General features: G+C 46.0%; 1 protein-coding gene across 3 annotated transcripts in view; it reads right to left on the bottom strand.

The window, feature by feature from the left end:
- Positions 1-11,079, bottom strand: part of LOC311143627 (protein TFG-like) — a 58,083-nt gene that overhangs the window by 2,290 nt on the left and 44,714 nt on the right. For 2 of the 3 annotated variants that reach the window (XM_084179490.1, XM_084179491.1), the window contains exon 6: positions 9,245-9,391. The exons of the other annotated variant lie outside the window; for it this stretch is intronic. In XM_084179490.1, the coding sequence (XP_084035616.1) occupies positions 9,245-9,391 (147 nt within the window). The remainder of the gene's footprint in view (positions 1-9,244; positions 9,392-11,079) is intronic. 3 annotated transcript variants of the gene reach the window in all.

The following is an 11,079-nucleotide window of genomic DNA, read 5'->3' on the forward strand; positions in this document are numbered from 1 at the left end:
CACTGACCGACAAACTTTTGCCACAGGCAATGAATATTCCATTCTTTTACTTTTAGATTTGTGTGTTTTGTTGTGTGTGGTTAGATATTACTGCACTGTTGGAGCTAGGAACACAAGCATTTCACTAAACCCGCAATAACATCTGCTAAACATGTGTATGAATAAGATTTGATTGTTGCTTCTGTGTAGGTTAAAGCTGATTAACATGAGGTTGCCTGACAGACTTTTATCTTTGCATGTTAGTTGGCCAACTAAAGTTTTCCCAGTGAGTCTCAGCATGTTCAGCAAACATGTAAAGAATTGCCCAACCAGTGTATTCCCTTTACAAGGCCCGTATCGCACTCCCAAAGCCCCTGGCATTTAAAGTAGGGCGACTACGTATTAAAAATACAAACACAAAATGTATAATGAGGGAAGGCTGGTAAGGTTCACTGGTTTTTCATGTGCCAGTTAAAGCAGAGCGTTGATTTTCCACTCTGAGAGAGGGCCCGTTACAGAGCCCTGTGGAACTCCTTTGTGAGGGAATTGGGCTTAGACATAGTTCTAACAAGTTCTGCAGGGACATTTGTGCTAGGCTATCACTAGGCTGATTAAACAGTCATTGAAGTGATAGTTCACTCCAAAATCACACACACACACATTTTATTTATTTATTTTTATTTAACTAGGCAAGTCAGTTAAGAACTAATTCTTATTTACAATGACGGCCTACACCGGCCAAACCCGGACGACGCTGAGCCAATGGTGCGCCGCCCTATGGGCCTCCCAATCACGGCCGGTTGTGATACAGCCTGGAATCGAACCAGGGGGTCTGTAGTGACGCCTCAAGCACTGAGATGCAGTGCCTCAGACCGCTGCGCCACTCGGGAGCCCAGTGGCTGAAAGATGAATAGAAAATGAACACACCCAGGTCCAAACAGCTGGGGCACAAAGGTGCCAGAATAAAACTGACCCAAAAAACAGGAAAATAAAACCAGGGTCTGAGCTGCAGTGGACTGGTGGACTAATGAAGACCTCTTCTACTACAGACAGACAGGGTTGTGAAAAGCCAATACAATGAAAGCAGATATATTGCTCTATAGGACTGCATCTATGAATCATATCAACAACAACAATCAGTTACAACAACAGGACAGGTTAATGATGTGAGCACCATGGTGCTCCAGTGAAAATCACAAAGTGTGAGTGTGTGCTTGCGAGCATGTGTGTTGGCTTTCTCTCCTTCTTGGTTTCCTGTCTGCTCTCCATCGTGTGTTATGTAATGTGATGGAGGGATGGATGGGGTTGCCGTCAGGCCTCATTGGCCATAAGAATTCATCTCTGATCTCCGCTCAGTAAATGTAAGTCCCAGAGGACAGAGAAATCACTGTGGCTCTATGGAAAGAGACCGGATGCCTGCACATCCCTTCAGCTGAACACAAAACAGAGCTGGAAAAAGTATTCTCTGGAATGCTATTGCTTCACTGTATTTCTCTATACTTTTAGGGATGTTTTCAGAAAGGAAAGAAGATAATATGGGTAGTATTACATTTACGTTAGTCATTTAGCAGATGCTCTTATCAGTTAGTGCATTCACCTTACAATAGCTAAGTGGGACAACCACATATCACAGTCATAGTGAGTACATTCTCCTCAAAGTAGCTATCAGCAAAGTCAGAGCTAGTTAGGGGGGAAAAAAGTGAAGTGCGAGGAGGTTGGGGAGAGGGGTGCTGTGGGAGTGTTTAAGATACTCTTTGAAGAGGTAGAGTTTCAAATCAAATCAAATTGTATTTGTCACATGCACCGAATACAACAGCTGTAGACCTTACAGTGAAATGCTTACTTACAAGCCCTTAACCAACAATGCAGTTTTAAGAAAGAATACCCCCCAAAAAATAATCTAAATAGGAGTAACAAATAATTAAAGAGCAGCAGTAAAAAACAGTAGCGAGGCTATATACAGGGGGTACCGGTACCGAGTCAATGTGCAGGGCACCGGTTAGTCCAGGTAATGTAGGTAGAGTTATTAAAGTGACTATGCATAGATAATAATAAGAGAGTAGCAGCAGCGTAAAAAAGGGGGGGGGGGGGGGGGGCAATGCAAATTGTCTGGGTAGCCATTTTATTAGATGTTCAGGAGTCTTATGGCTTGTGGTCCTCTGTAGCTCAGCTGGTAGAGCACGGCGCTTGTAACGCCAAGGTAGTGGGTTCGATCCCCGGGACCACCCATACACAAAAAAAAAATATGCATGCATGACTAAGTCGCTTTGGATAAAAGCGTCTGCTAAATGGCATATTATTATTATTAAAAGCTGTTTAGAAGCCTCTTGGACCTAGACTTGGCGCTCCGGTACCGCTTGCCTTGCGGTAGTAGAGAGAACAGTCTATGACTAGGGTGGCTGGATTCTTTGACAATTTTTAGGGCCTTCCTCTGACACCGCCTGGTATAGAGGTCCTAAATGGCAGGAAGCTTGGCCCCAGTGATGTACTGGGCCATACGCACTACCATCTGAAGTGCCTTGCGGTCGGAGGCTGAGCAGTTGCCATACCAGGTGGTGATGCAACCAGTCAGGATGCTCTCGATGGTGCAGCTGTAGAACCTTTTGAGGATCTGAGGACCCATGCCAAATCTTTTCAGTCTCCTGAGGGGGGAATATGTTTTGTCGTGCCCTCTTCACGACTGTCTTGGTGTGCTTTTTTATTTTTTATTTTTTTATTTCACCTTTATTTAACCAGGTAAGCCAGTTGAGAACAAGTTCTCATTTACAACTGCGACCTGGCCAAGATAAAGCAAAGCAGTGCGATAAAAACAACAACACAGAGTTACATATGGGGTAAACAAAACATAAAGTCAAAAATACAACAGAAAATATATATACAGTGTGTACGAATGTAGTAAATTATGGAGGTAAGGCAATAAATAGGCCATAGTGCAAAATAGTTACAATTTCGTATTAACACTGGAATGATAGATGTGTAAAAGATGATGTGCAAATAGAGATACTAGGGTGCAAATTAGCAAAATAAATAACAATATGGGGATGAGGTAGTTGGGTGGGCTAATTACAGATGGGCTGTGTACAGGTGCAGTGATCGGTAAGCTGCTCTGACAACTGATGCTTAAAGTTAGTGAGGGAGATAAGTCTCCAGCTTCAGAGATTTTTGCAGTTCGTTCCAGTCATTGGCAGCAGAGAACTGGAAGGAATGGCAGCCAAAGGAGGTGTTGGCTTTGGGGATGACCAGTGAGATATACCTGCTGGAGCGCAGACTACGGGTGGGTGTTGCTATGGTGACCAGTGAGCTAAGATAAGGCAGGGATTTGCCTAGCAGTGATTTATAGATGACCTGGAGCCAGTGGGTTTGGCGACGAATATGTAGTTGCTTGGACCATGTTAGTTTGTTAGTGATGTGGACACCAAGGAACTTGAAGCTCTCAACCTGCTCCACTACTGCTCCGTCGATGAGAATGGGGGCGTGCTCGGTCCTCTTCTTTTTCCTGTTGTCCACAATCATCTCCTTTGTCTTGATCACGTTGAGGGAGAGGTTGTTGTCCTGGCACCACACGGCCAGGTCTCTGACCTCTTACCTATAGGCTGTCTCGTCGTTGTCGGTGATCAGGCCTAACATTGTTGTGTCAGCTGATGCACTCATGAATTCCAGAACATATTCCAGTCTGTGCTAGCAAAACAGTCCTGTAGCTTAGCATCTGCTTCATCTGACCACTTTTTTATTGACTGAGTCACTGGTGCTTCCTGCTTTAGTTTTTGCTTGTAAGCAGGAATCAGGAGGATAGAATTATGGTCAGATTTGCCAAATGGAGGACAAGGGAGAGCTTTGTACGCATCTCTGTGTGTGGAGTAAAGGTGGTCTAGAGTTTTTTTTCCCTCTGGTTGCACAATTAACATGCTGGTATAAATGAGGTAAAACATATTTAAGTTTCCCTGCATTAAAGTCCCCGGCCACTAGGAGCGCCGCTTCTTGATGAGCGTTTTCCTGTTTGCTTATGGCCGTATACAGTTCATTGAGTGCGGTCTTAGTGCCAGCATCGGTTTGTGGTGGTAAATAGACAGTTACGAAGAATATACATGAAAACTCTCTTGGTAGATAGTGTGGTCTACAGCGTATCATGAGATACCCTAACTCAGGCGAGCAAAACCTCGAGACTTCCTTAGATATCGTGCACCAGCTGTTGTTTACAAATATACATAGACCGCAACCCCTTGTCTTACCAGAGGCTGCTGTTCTATCCTGCCGATACAGTGTATAACCCGCCAGCTGTATTCATACTATTCATGTCTTCGTTCAGCCACGACTCGGTGAAACACAAGATATTACCGTTTTCAATGTCCCGTTGGTAGGATATACGTGCTTGTAGTTCGTCCACTTTATTATCAAGCGATTGTAAATTGGCCAATAGTATCGATGGCAAAGGCAGATTAGCCACTCGTCGCCGGCTCCTTACCAAGCACCCCGATATCTCCTTTTCTTTCTACTGCGAATGACGGGGATGAGGGCCCTGTCGGGTGTCTGGAGCAAATCCCTCTCGTCCGACTCATTAAAGAAAAATTATTAGTCCAGTTCAAGGTGTGTAATCGCTGTTCTGATGTCCAGAAGCTCTTTTCGGTCATAAGAGACGGTAGCAGCAACAAAATAAGTTACAAACAATGCGAAAAAAACACACAAAATAGCACGGTTGGTTAAGAGTCCATAAAACAGGGCAGCTTCTGCTCAGCCCATGGGAGAACTTAGGAGTTTCAAATGGTTTGGAAGATGGGCAGGAACTCTGCTGTCCTAGCTTCAGGGGGAAGCTGGTTCCACCATTGGGGTGCCAGGACAGAGAAGAGCTTGGACTGGGCTGAGCGGGAGCTGCCCTCCCATAGGGGTGGGAGGGCCAAGAGGTGGCAGAACAGAGTGCTCAGGTTGGGGTGTAGGGTTTTAGCAGAGCCTGTAGGTAGGCAGTTCCTCTCGCTGCTCCGTAGGCATGTACCATGGTCTTGTGTGGATGAAAGCTTTAACTGGAAGCCAGTGGAGTGTGCGGAGGAGCGGGGTGACATGGGAGAACTTGGGAAGGTTGAACACCAGGCGGGTTGCACCGTTCTGGATAAGTTGCAGGGGTTTGATGGCACAAGCGGGGAGCCCAGCCAACAGCGAGTTGTAGTAGTCCAGATGGGAGATGACAAGCGCCTGGATTAGGACCTGCACCACTTCCTGTGTGAGGTAGGGTCGTACTCTACGGATGTTGTAGAGCATGAACCTGCAGGAGCGAGTCACTGCTTTGATGTTTGCAGAGAACGACAGGGTGTTGTCCAGGGTCACGGCAAGGTTCTTTGCACTCTGGAAGGGGGACACTGTGGAGTTGTCAACCGTGATGGAGAGGTATTCCTATTTTTTATTTAATTCTTACTCTATATACAAACTTATACATACGAACAACAACTTACAGATGCACACAAACAATGACTACATCTCTGCCAGACCAGCATGCTCACACCCCCATCCCTAGTGCCTGCATTATTGTTTGCCACTTGGCCTTAAATTGCATAGATTTGTTTTTCTTGGTCGCCCATGCTATTTCAATAATAAATCATTAGATTTTTTCCATTGTGTTAATGATGGCGGATTGACTGATTTCCTCTTTTTTCCCCCAAGATGAGTGATGAGAAGAGAATCGTCCAGCCCATTGGGTATCTCGCTACACCCCCATATGCCATGCCTTGAAATACGCAGACAGACGGATTAAAAGTACGTTTACATTGTAATACATCTGACAGGCAACTCTCTAGCTGGAGAGGAATTCCATCTGATAAAGCATCAAAAGATACCGTCTGTGCAGTGGTGCTAGAACTCTGTTTCTCTCTCACACACAGAACACTCCTACCTCTAAGATTGATAATCGTCTGATATACACAGTGTACAAAACAAAAAGAAGTCCTCTCTGTGCATATTGTGAAGGCACTACACCTTAATGAACGTGTTCATTCCCAACATGTTGGCAGGAGTGCACTGTTCCTGGTCAACGATAATCAGTCTTCAACTGAGACAGTCTCTCTCTCTCTCAGAGCGTTGTGATAGGGGAAAACGTCTCCCTGCAGTGGCCGTCTGGCCACCAGCTGCAGCCCAGAGCCTCTCTCTTCCCTGGAAGTCTGGGAGATAGAGCGGAACGGATGGAGGGATGAGCAGAGGGAGGAAAAGACGAGAGGATGATGAACTCATGAGGACGTCCAGAAGACGACCAGCCAACCGCACGGTCAGCGATGTCACACTGAACCTAGTAACAGCCAGTGACCGTTATTTAACCGCACAGTCATTTATGGACAAACTAAAACGATTAACCAGCACAAAGTGCAAGGGTCTGGAATATAAAGGGTACCACTGAGTTGAATAAGTAAGATGTAAGGAAGAATGCCTGTGTAACGTTAGACTCTTAGGGGTGTCTTGGCTCTGTTAAACTCAACCCAAACCTCTTGGAGAAGCCTGAACCCTGACCGAGCCAAAACCACAGAGCTGGTCTGGGGAACACGGTCAAACCAACACCATGTGGAACCGCACTCTCTTTGTTCCAGGTGTGGTTTGGAGGCCCTGGTATGGTTCCTCTGTGGTCAAGCCACAGCTCAACGAGCATACTGTGTGTGTGTGTGTGTGTGTGTACCAGCTGTGGTTTGGATCCTGTGGTGTGGTTTTGTCTGCGAGCTGGTTATGGGTCTCTCTGGGTGAAAACAGAGACGTCTCCAGGGATGGAGGAGGCTACGGAGAGCCAAAAGCCGTGCCTGCCAATGACAAAACATCACATCTAAAATAACGAGGTAGCTCAATAACAAGACTGACTCACAACATGTTCCTCTGTCCCCTCCCTTCCTGTGTCGGTCTGTGTCTCGTATACTGAGATGCCAAACCCTAGAGCACACCTCGTTATCTGGTAAGAGAGTTACTTTGTCAGCAGTGCACATCTCTGTTGACTCCAGAACACCACCATTATGGGATTACCCAGTAGGTCGTAGAGGAGGCTCTGTGTTGATTCCAGAACACCACCATTATGGGAATAACCAGTAGGTCCTAGAGGAAAATCTCAGGGAAGTACCGGTCCGGTTGGGAACGCAAGATTAACACAGAAAACCATTTCCCCCTAAACAGGACCGCAGAGTGGCTCGCAGCTAGAGGGGGATGACGCCTTGTTCTTTTATTTCTCCACCTCTGTCTGATCAGATCCCTCGTTCATTTATCTCTGATGACATTCCCTTTTAGAACTATAGAGTGTTCATGGTGGAGTGGAGACAGCAGAGGGGACAATACGTTAAGAGTTAGATGGATGCCATGACGATGAATACACTGTTGATACAGTTGATTAAGTTAGATCTGTGAACAGGATCTCTGTGTCTGTGGTAAGAACATGGAAATTCACATTCAATCTACAGTCTTACGTTGCTGTTATGTTACAGATACATCAGCACGTAGATATGCAGAGAGTAAAAAATACTGTACTGGAATCAGGACTGGGGAACTGGCCAATCCAAGTGCAATAATTAGCCATCCATGACTAAAATGGAGGCATTAACCTCTACGGGATCGGTGTCCCGTATACGGGACGGTTGAGCTAACGTGCGTTAATGTGATTAGCATGACTGTTGTAAGTAACAGCAAACTTTCCAGGACATAGACATGTCTTATATGGGCAGAAAGCTTAAATTCTTGTTAATCTAACTGCACTGTCCAATTTACAGTAGCTATTACAGTGAAAAAATACCATGCTATTGTTTGAGGAGAGCGCACAACAACATAAAACTTATCACGGCAACTGGTTTGATACATTCACCTCTGAAGGTAAATAATGTACGTACATTCAGTAATCTTGCTCTGATTTGTCATCCTGAGGGTCCCAGAGATAAAATGTAGCATAGTTTTGTTTGATAAAATCCATTTTTATATTCAAATGTAGGAACTGGGTTCTACAGTTGGAACCCCTGCTGTCTCTGGCTCCACACCCACCCCGCCCGGACATCTAGATGTGTGGAAGTTAGTGTATAAGCTAACGATCTACATGACATTCCTGGGAGTGTGTAAACTTACATTTTGTATTACCATATCATTTTTGTATGTTCTTTATAGTTATGTACTAGAAAATGTATCAATTGACCAATTTGGCACATTTGGGCAGACTTGATTCAAAATAGTCCAGCATTGCAATGCTTCAATGGATCAATCTGAAACTTTGCTCACACACTGCTTCCATCTAGCGGCCGAAAATCTAAATTGTGCCTAAACTACAATATTATATTGTGGCCTTTCTCTTGAATTTCAAAGATGATAAAAAAAAAAAATTGGAAACGCATGTTTTTTTGTTTGTATTATCTTTTACCAGATCTAATGTGTTATATTCTCCTACATTAATATCACATTTACATAAACTTCAAAGTGTTTCCTTTCAAATGGTATCAAGAATATGCATTTCCTTGCTTCAGGTCCTGAGCTACAGGCAGTTAGATTTGGGTATGTCATTTTAGGCTGAAATTGAAAAAAGGGTCCGATCCTTAAGAGGTTAATAAATATCCTTTTAAGATGGCAGTTGTGATTTCCATTAGATTTAATTTCCAACAGCATGACACAAACGATTAAGTAGGACAACCTATTCCTCACGTTTGTGGTTGTGGACAAGTCTGAGCAGTGAAAATCATCTGGATGAAACCATCGTGACACTGACTCACTCATCAAGTTCTAAATGTCTGTAGAGGACAAGGTGGAAATAAGAGCAGAAAAACAACATGCCATTTGCAGGGCAGTGGACTGGGACATCGGTCTGAGGTAGGGACTGTGACAACACTACTGGAACAGAAGGGCCCAAAGCTGCCACGCCAGAGAAGTGTACCACAACACATGAACTGAATGGAGGCTGCCCTTAAGCACAGGCCTAAGATCAGTTTAAAGCACAAACTGACCTCGGGTAACCGTCTTGGGGTAAACTCGCTCTACCGTCTTGACAAGACAACACACTCACAGTTTTTTTGGGATCTCAGTGAACCTCAGATATTTGGAGGTGTTAAACCCCCCAATGGCTACACTGGCCCACCCTGAATACACACCTAACTTTTCATGGTTATGTGATGCGTGTTTCCAGGGTCATTAACAGCCATTATAAACCATTCAGACACCACAGGTGCTGCTGTTTCGTACTGGACACTTCTTCAGGCCACACATTTTCCTACATATATTCACTCATGCAGAGATATGGTCTTGTGCTAATGGTAATTGTTACTGTGTGTGTGTTCCTAACCGTCCATGGCTGCTGGGGGTCCCTGCTGCATCCCTGCGTAGGGGGTCTGTGGCTGGGGGTGCACTCCGGGCTGGGGGGCGGCAGACGAGGATGAGGCAATGCTGTCTGGAGTATCTGACCGCTCCTCAGCCGAAACACCCGGGGGGGCTAGAGAGAGAGAGACAGAGTGAGAGAGAAAGAGAGAGAGAGACGGAGAGAGAAAGAGAGAGAGAGAGAGACACAGAGAGAGAGACACAGCGAGAGAGAGGGGGGACAGAGAGGAACAGAGAGAGAGGGAGAGAGAAAAAGAAAGAGAGAGAGAGACAGACAGACAGACACAGAGAGAGAGAGAGAGAGAGAGAGAGAGAGAGAGAGAGAGAGAGAGAGAGAGAGAGAGAGAGAGAGAGAGAGAGAGGGACAGAGAGAGAGAGAGGGACAGAGAGAGAGAGAGGGAGAGAGAGAGAGGGACAGAGAGACACACAGAGAGAGAGAGACAGAGACAGAGACAGAGACAGAGACAGAGACAGAGAGAGAGAGAGAGAGAGAGAGAGAGAGAGAGACAGAGACAGAGACAGAGACAGAGAGAGAGAGAGACAGAGAGAGAGAGAGGGACAGAGAGAGCGAGACAGACATACAGACAGAGACATGGAGAGAAAGAGAATGAGAGAGAGAGTGAGAGGGACAGAGAGAGAGACAGAGACAGAGAGAGAGGGACAGAGAGAGACAGAGGGAGAGAGAGGAGAGAGACAGACATACAGACAGAGACATGGAGAGAAGAAGAATGAGAGAGAGAGTGAGAGGGACAGAGAGAGAGAGGGAGAGAGAGAGAGAGGGACAGAGAGAGAGAGAGGGAGAGAGAGAGAGAGAGAGGGACAGAGAGAGAGAGAGCGGCACACAGAGAGAGAGAGAGACACACAGAGAGAGAGAGAGACACAGAGAGAGAGAGACACAAGAGAGAGAGAGAGAGAGAGAGAGACACAAGAGAGAGACAGAGGGACAGAGAGAGAGAGATGGACAGAGAGTGTGAGAGAGAGGGACACAGAGAGAGAGAGACACAGAGAGGAGAAGGACAGAGACAGAGAGAGAGAGAAGGACAGAGAGAGAGAGAGACAGAGAGAGATTGAGACAGAGAGAGCGAGACAGAGAGAGAGAGACACACAGAGAGACACACAGAGAGAGAGAGAAAGAGAATGAGAGAGAGAGAGACAGACACACACACACAGAGAGAGAGAGAGAGAGAGAGAGAGAGAGAGAGAGAGAGAGAGAGAGAGAGAGAGAGAGAGAGAGAGAGAGAGAGAGGGACAGAGAGAGAGAGAGGGACAGAGAGAGAGGAGGGAGAGAGAGAGAGGGACAGAGAGACACACAGAGAGAGAGAGACAGAGACAGAGACAGAGACGAGAGAGAGAGAGAGAGAGAGAGACAGAGACAGAGACAGAGACAGAGACAGAGAGAGAGAGAGACAGAGACAGAGAGAGAGGGACAGAGAGAGAGAGAGGGACAGAGAGAGCGAGACAGAGAGAGAGAGACACACAGAGAGACGAGAGAGAGAGACACAGAGAGAGACACACACAGAGAGAGAGAGAGAGACACAGAGAGAGAGAAAGAGAATGAGAGAGAGAGAGACATACACAGAGAGAGAGAGAGCGACACACAGAGAGAGAGAGAGAGAGAGAGAGAGAGAGAGAGAGAGAGAGGGGGACAGAGATAGAGAGAAGAGAAGAAGAGGAGACAGACATACAGACACAGACAGAGAGAGACACACACAGAGAGAGAGAGAGTGAGACAGAGAGGAGCGAGACAGAGAGAGAGAGAGACACACAGAGAGACACACAGAGAGAGAGAGAATGAGAGAGAGC

The sequence above is a fragment of the Coregonus lavaretus genome (genome assembly GCF_964263955.1).
Source record: "Coregonus lavaretus genome assembly, chromosome: 16".
NCBI classification, from domain to species: Eukaryota; Metazoa; Chordata; class Actinopteri; order Salmoniformes; family Salmonidae; genus Coregonus; species Coregonus lavaretus.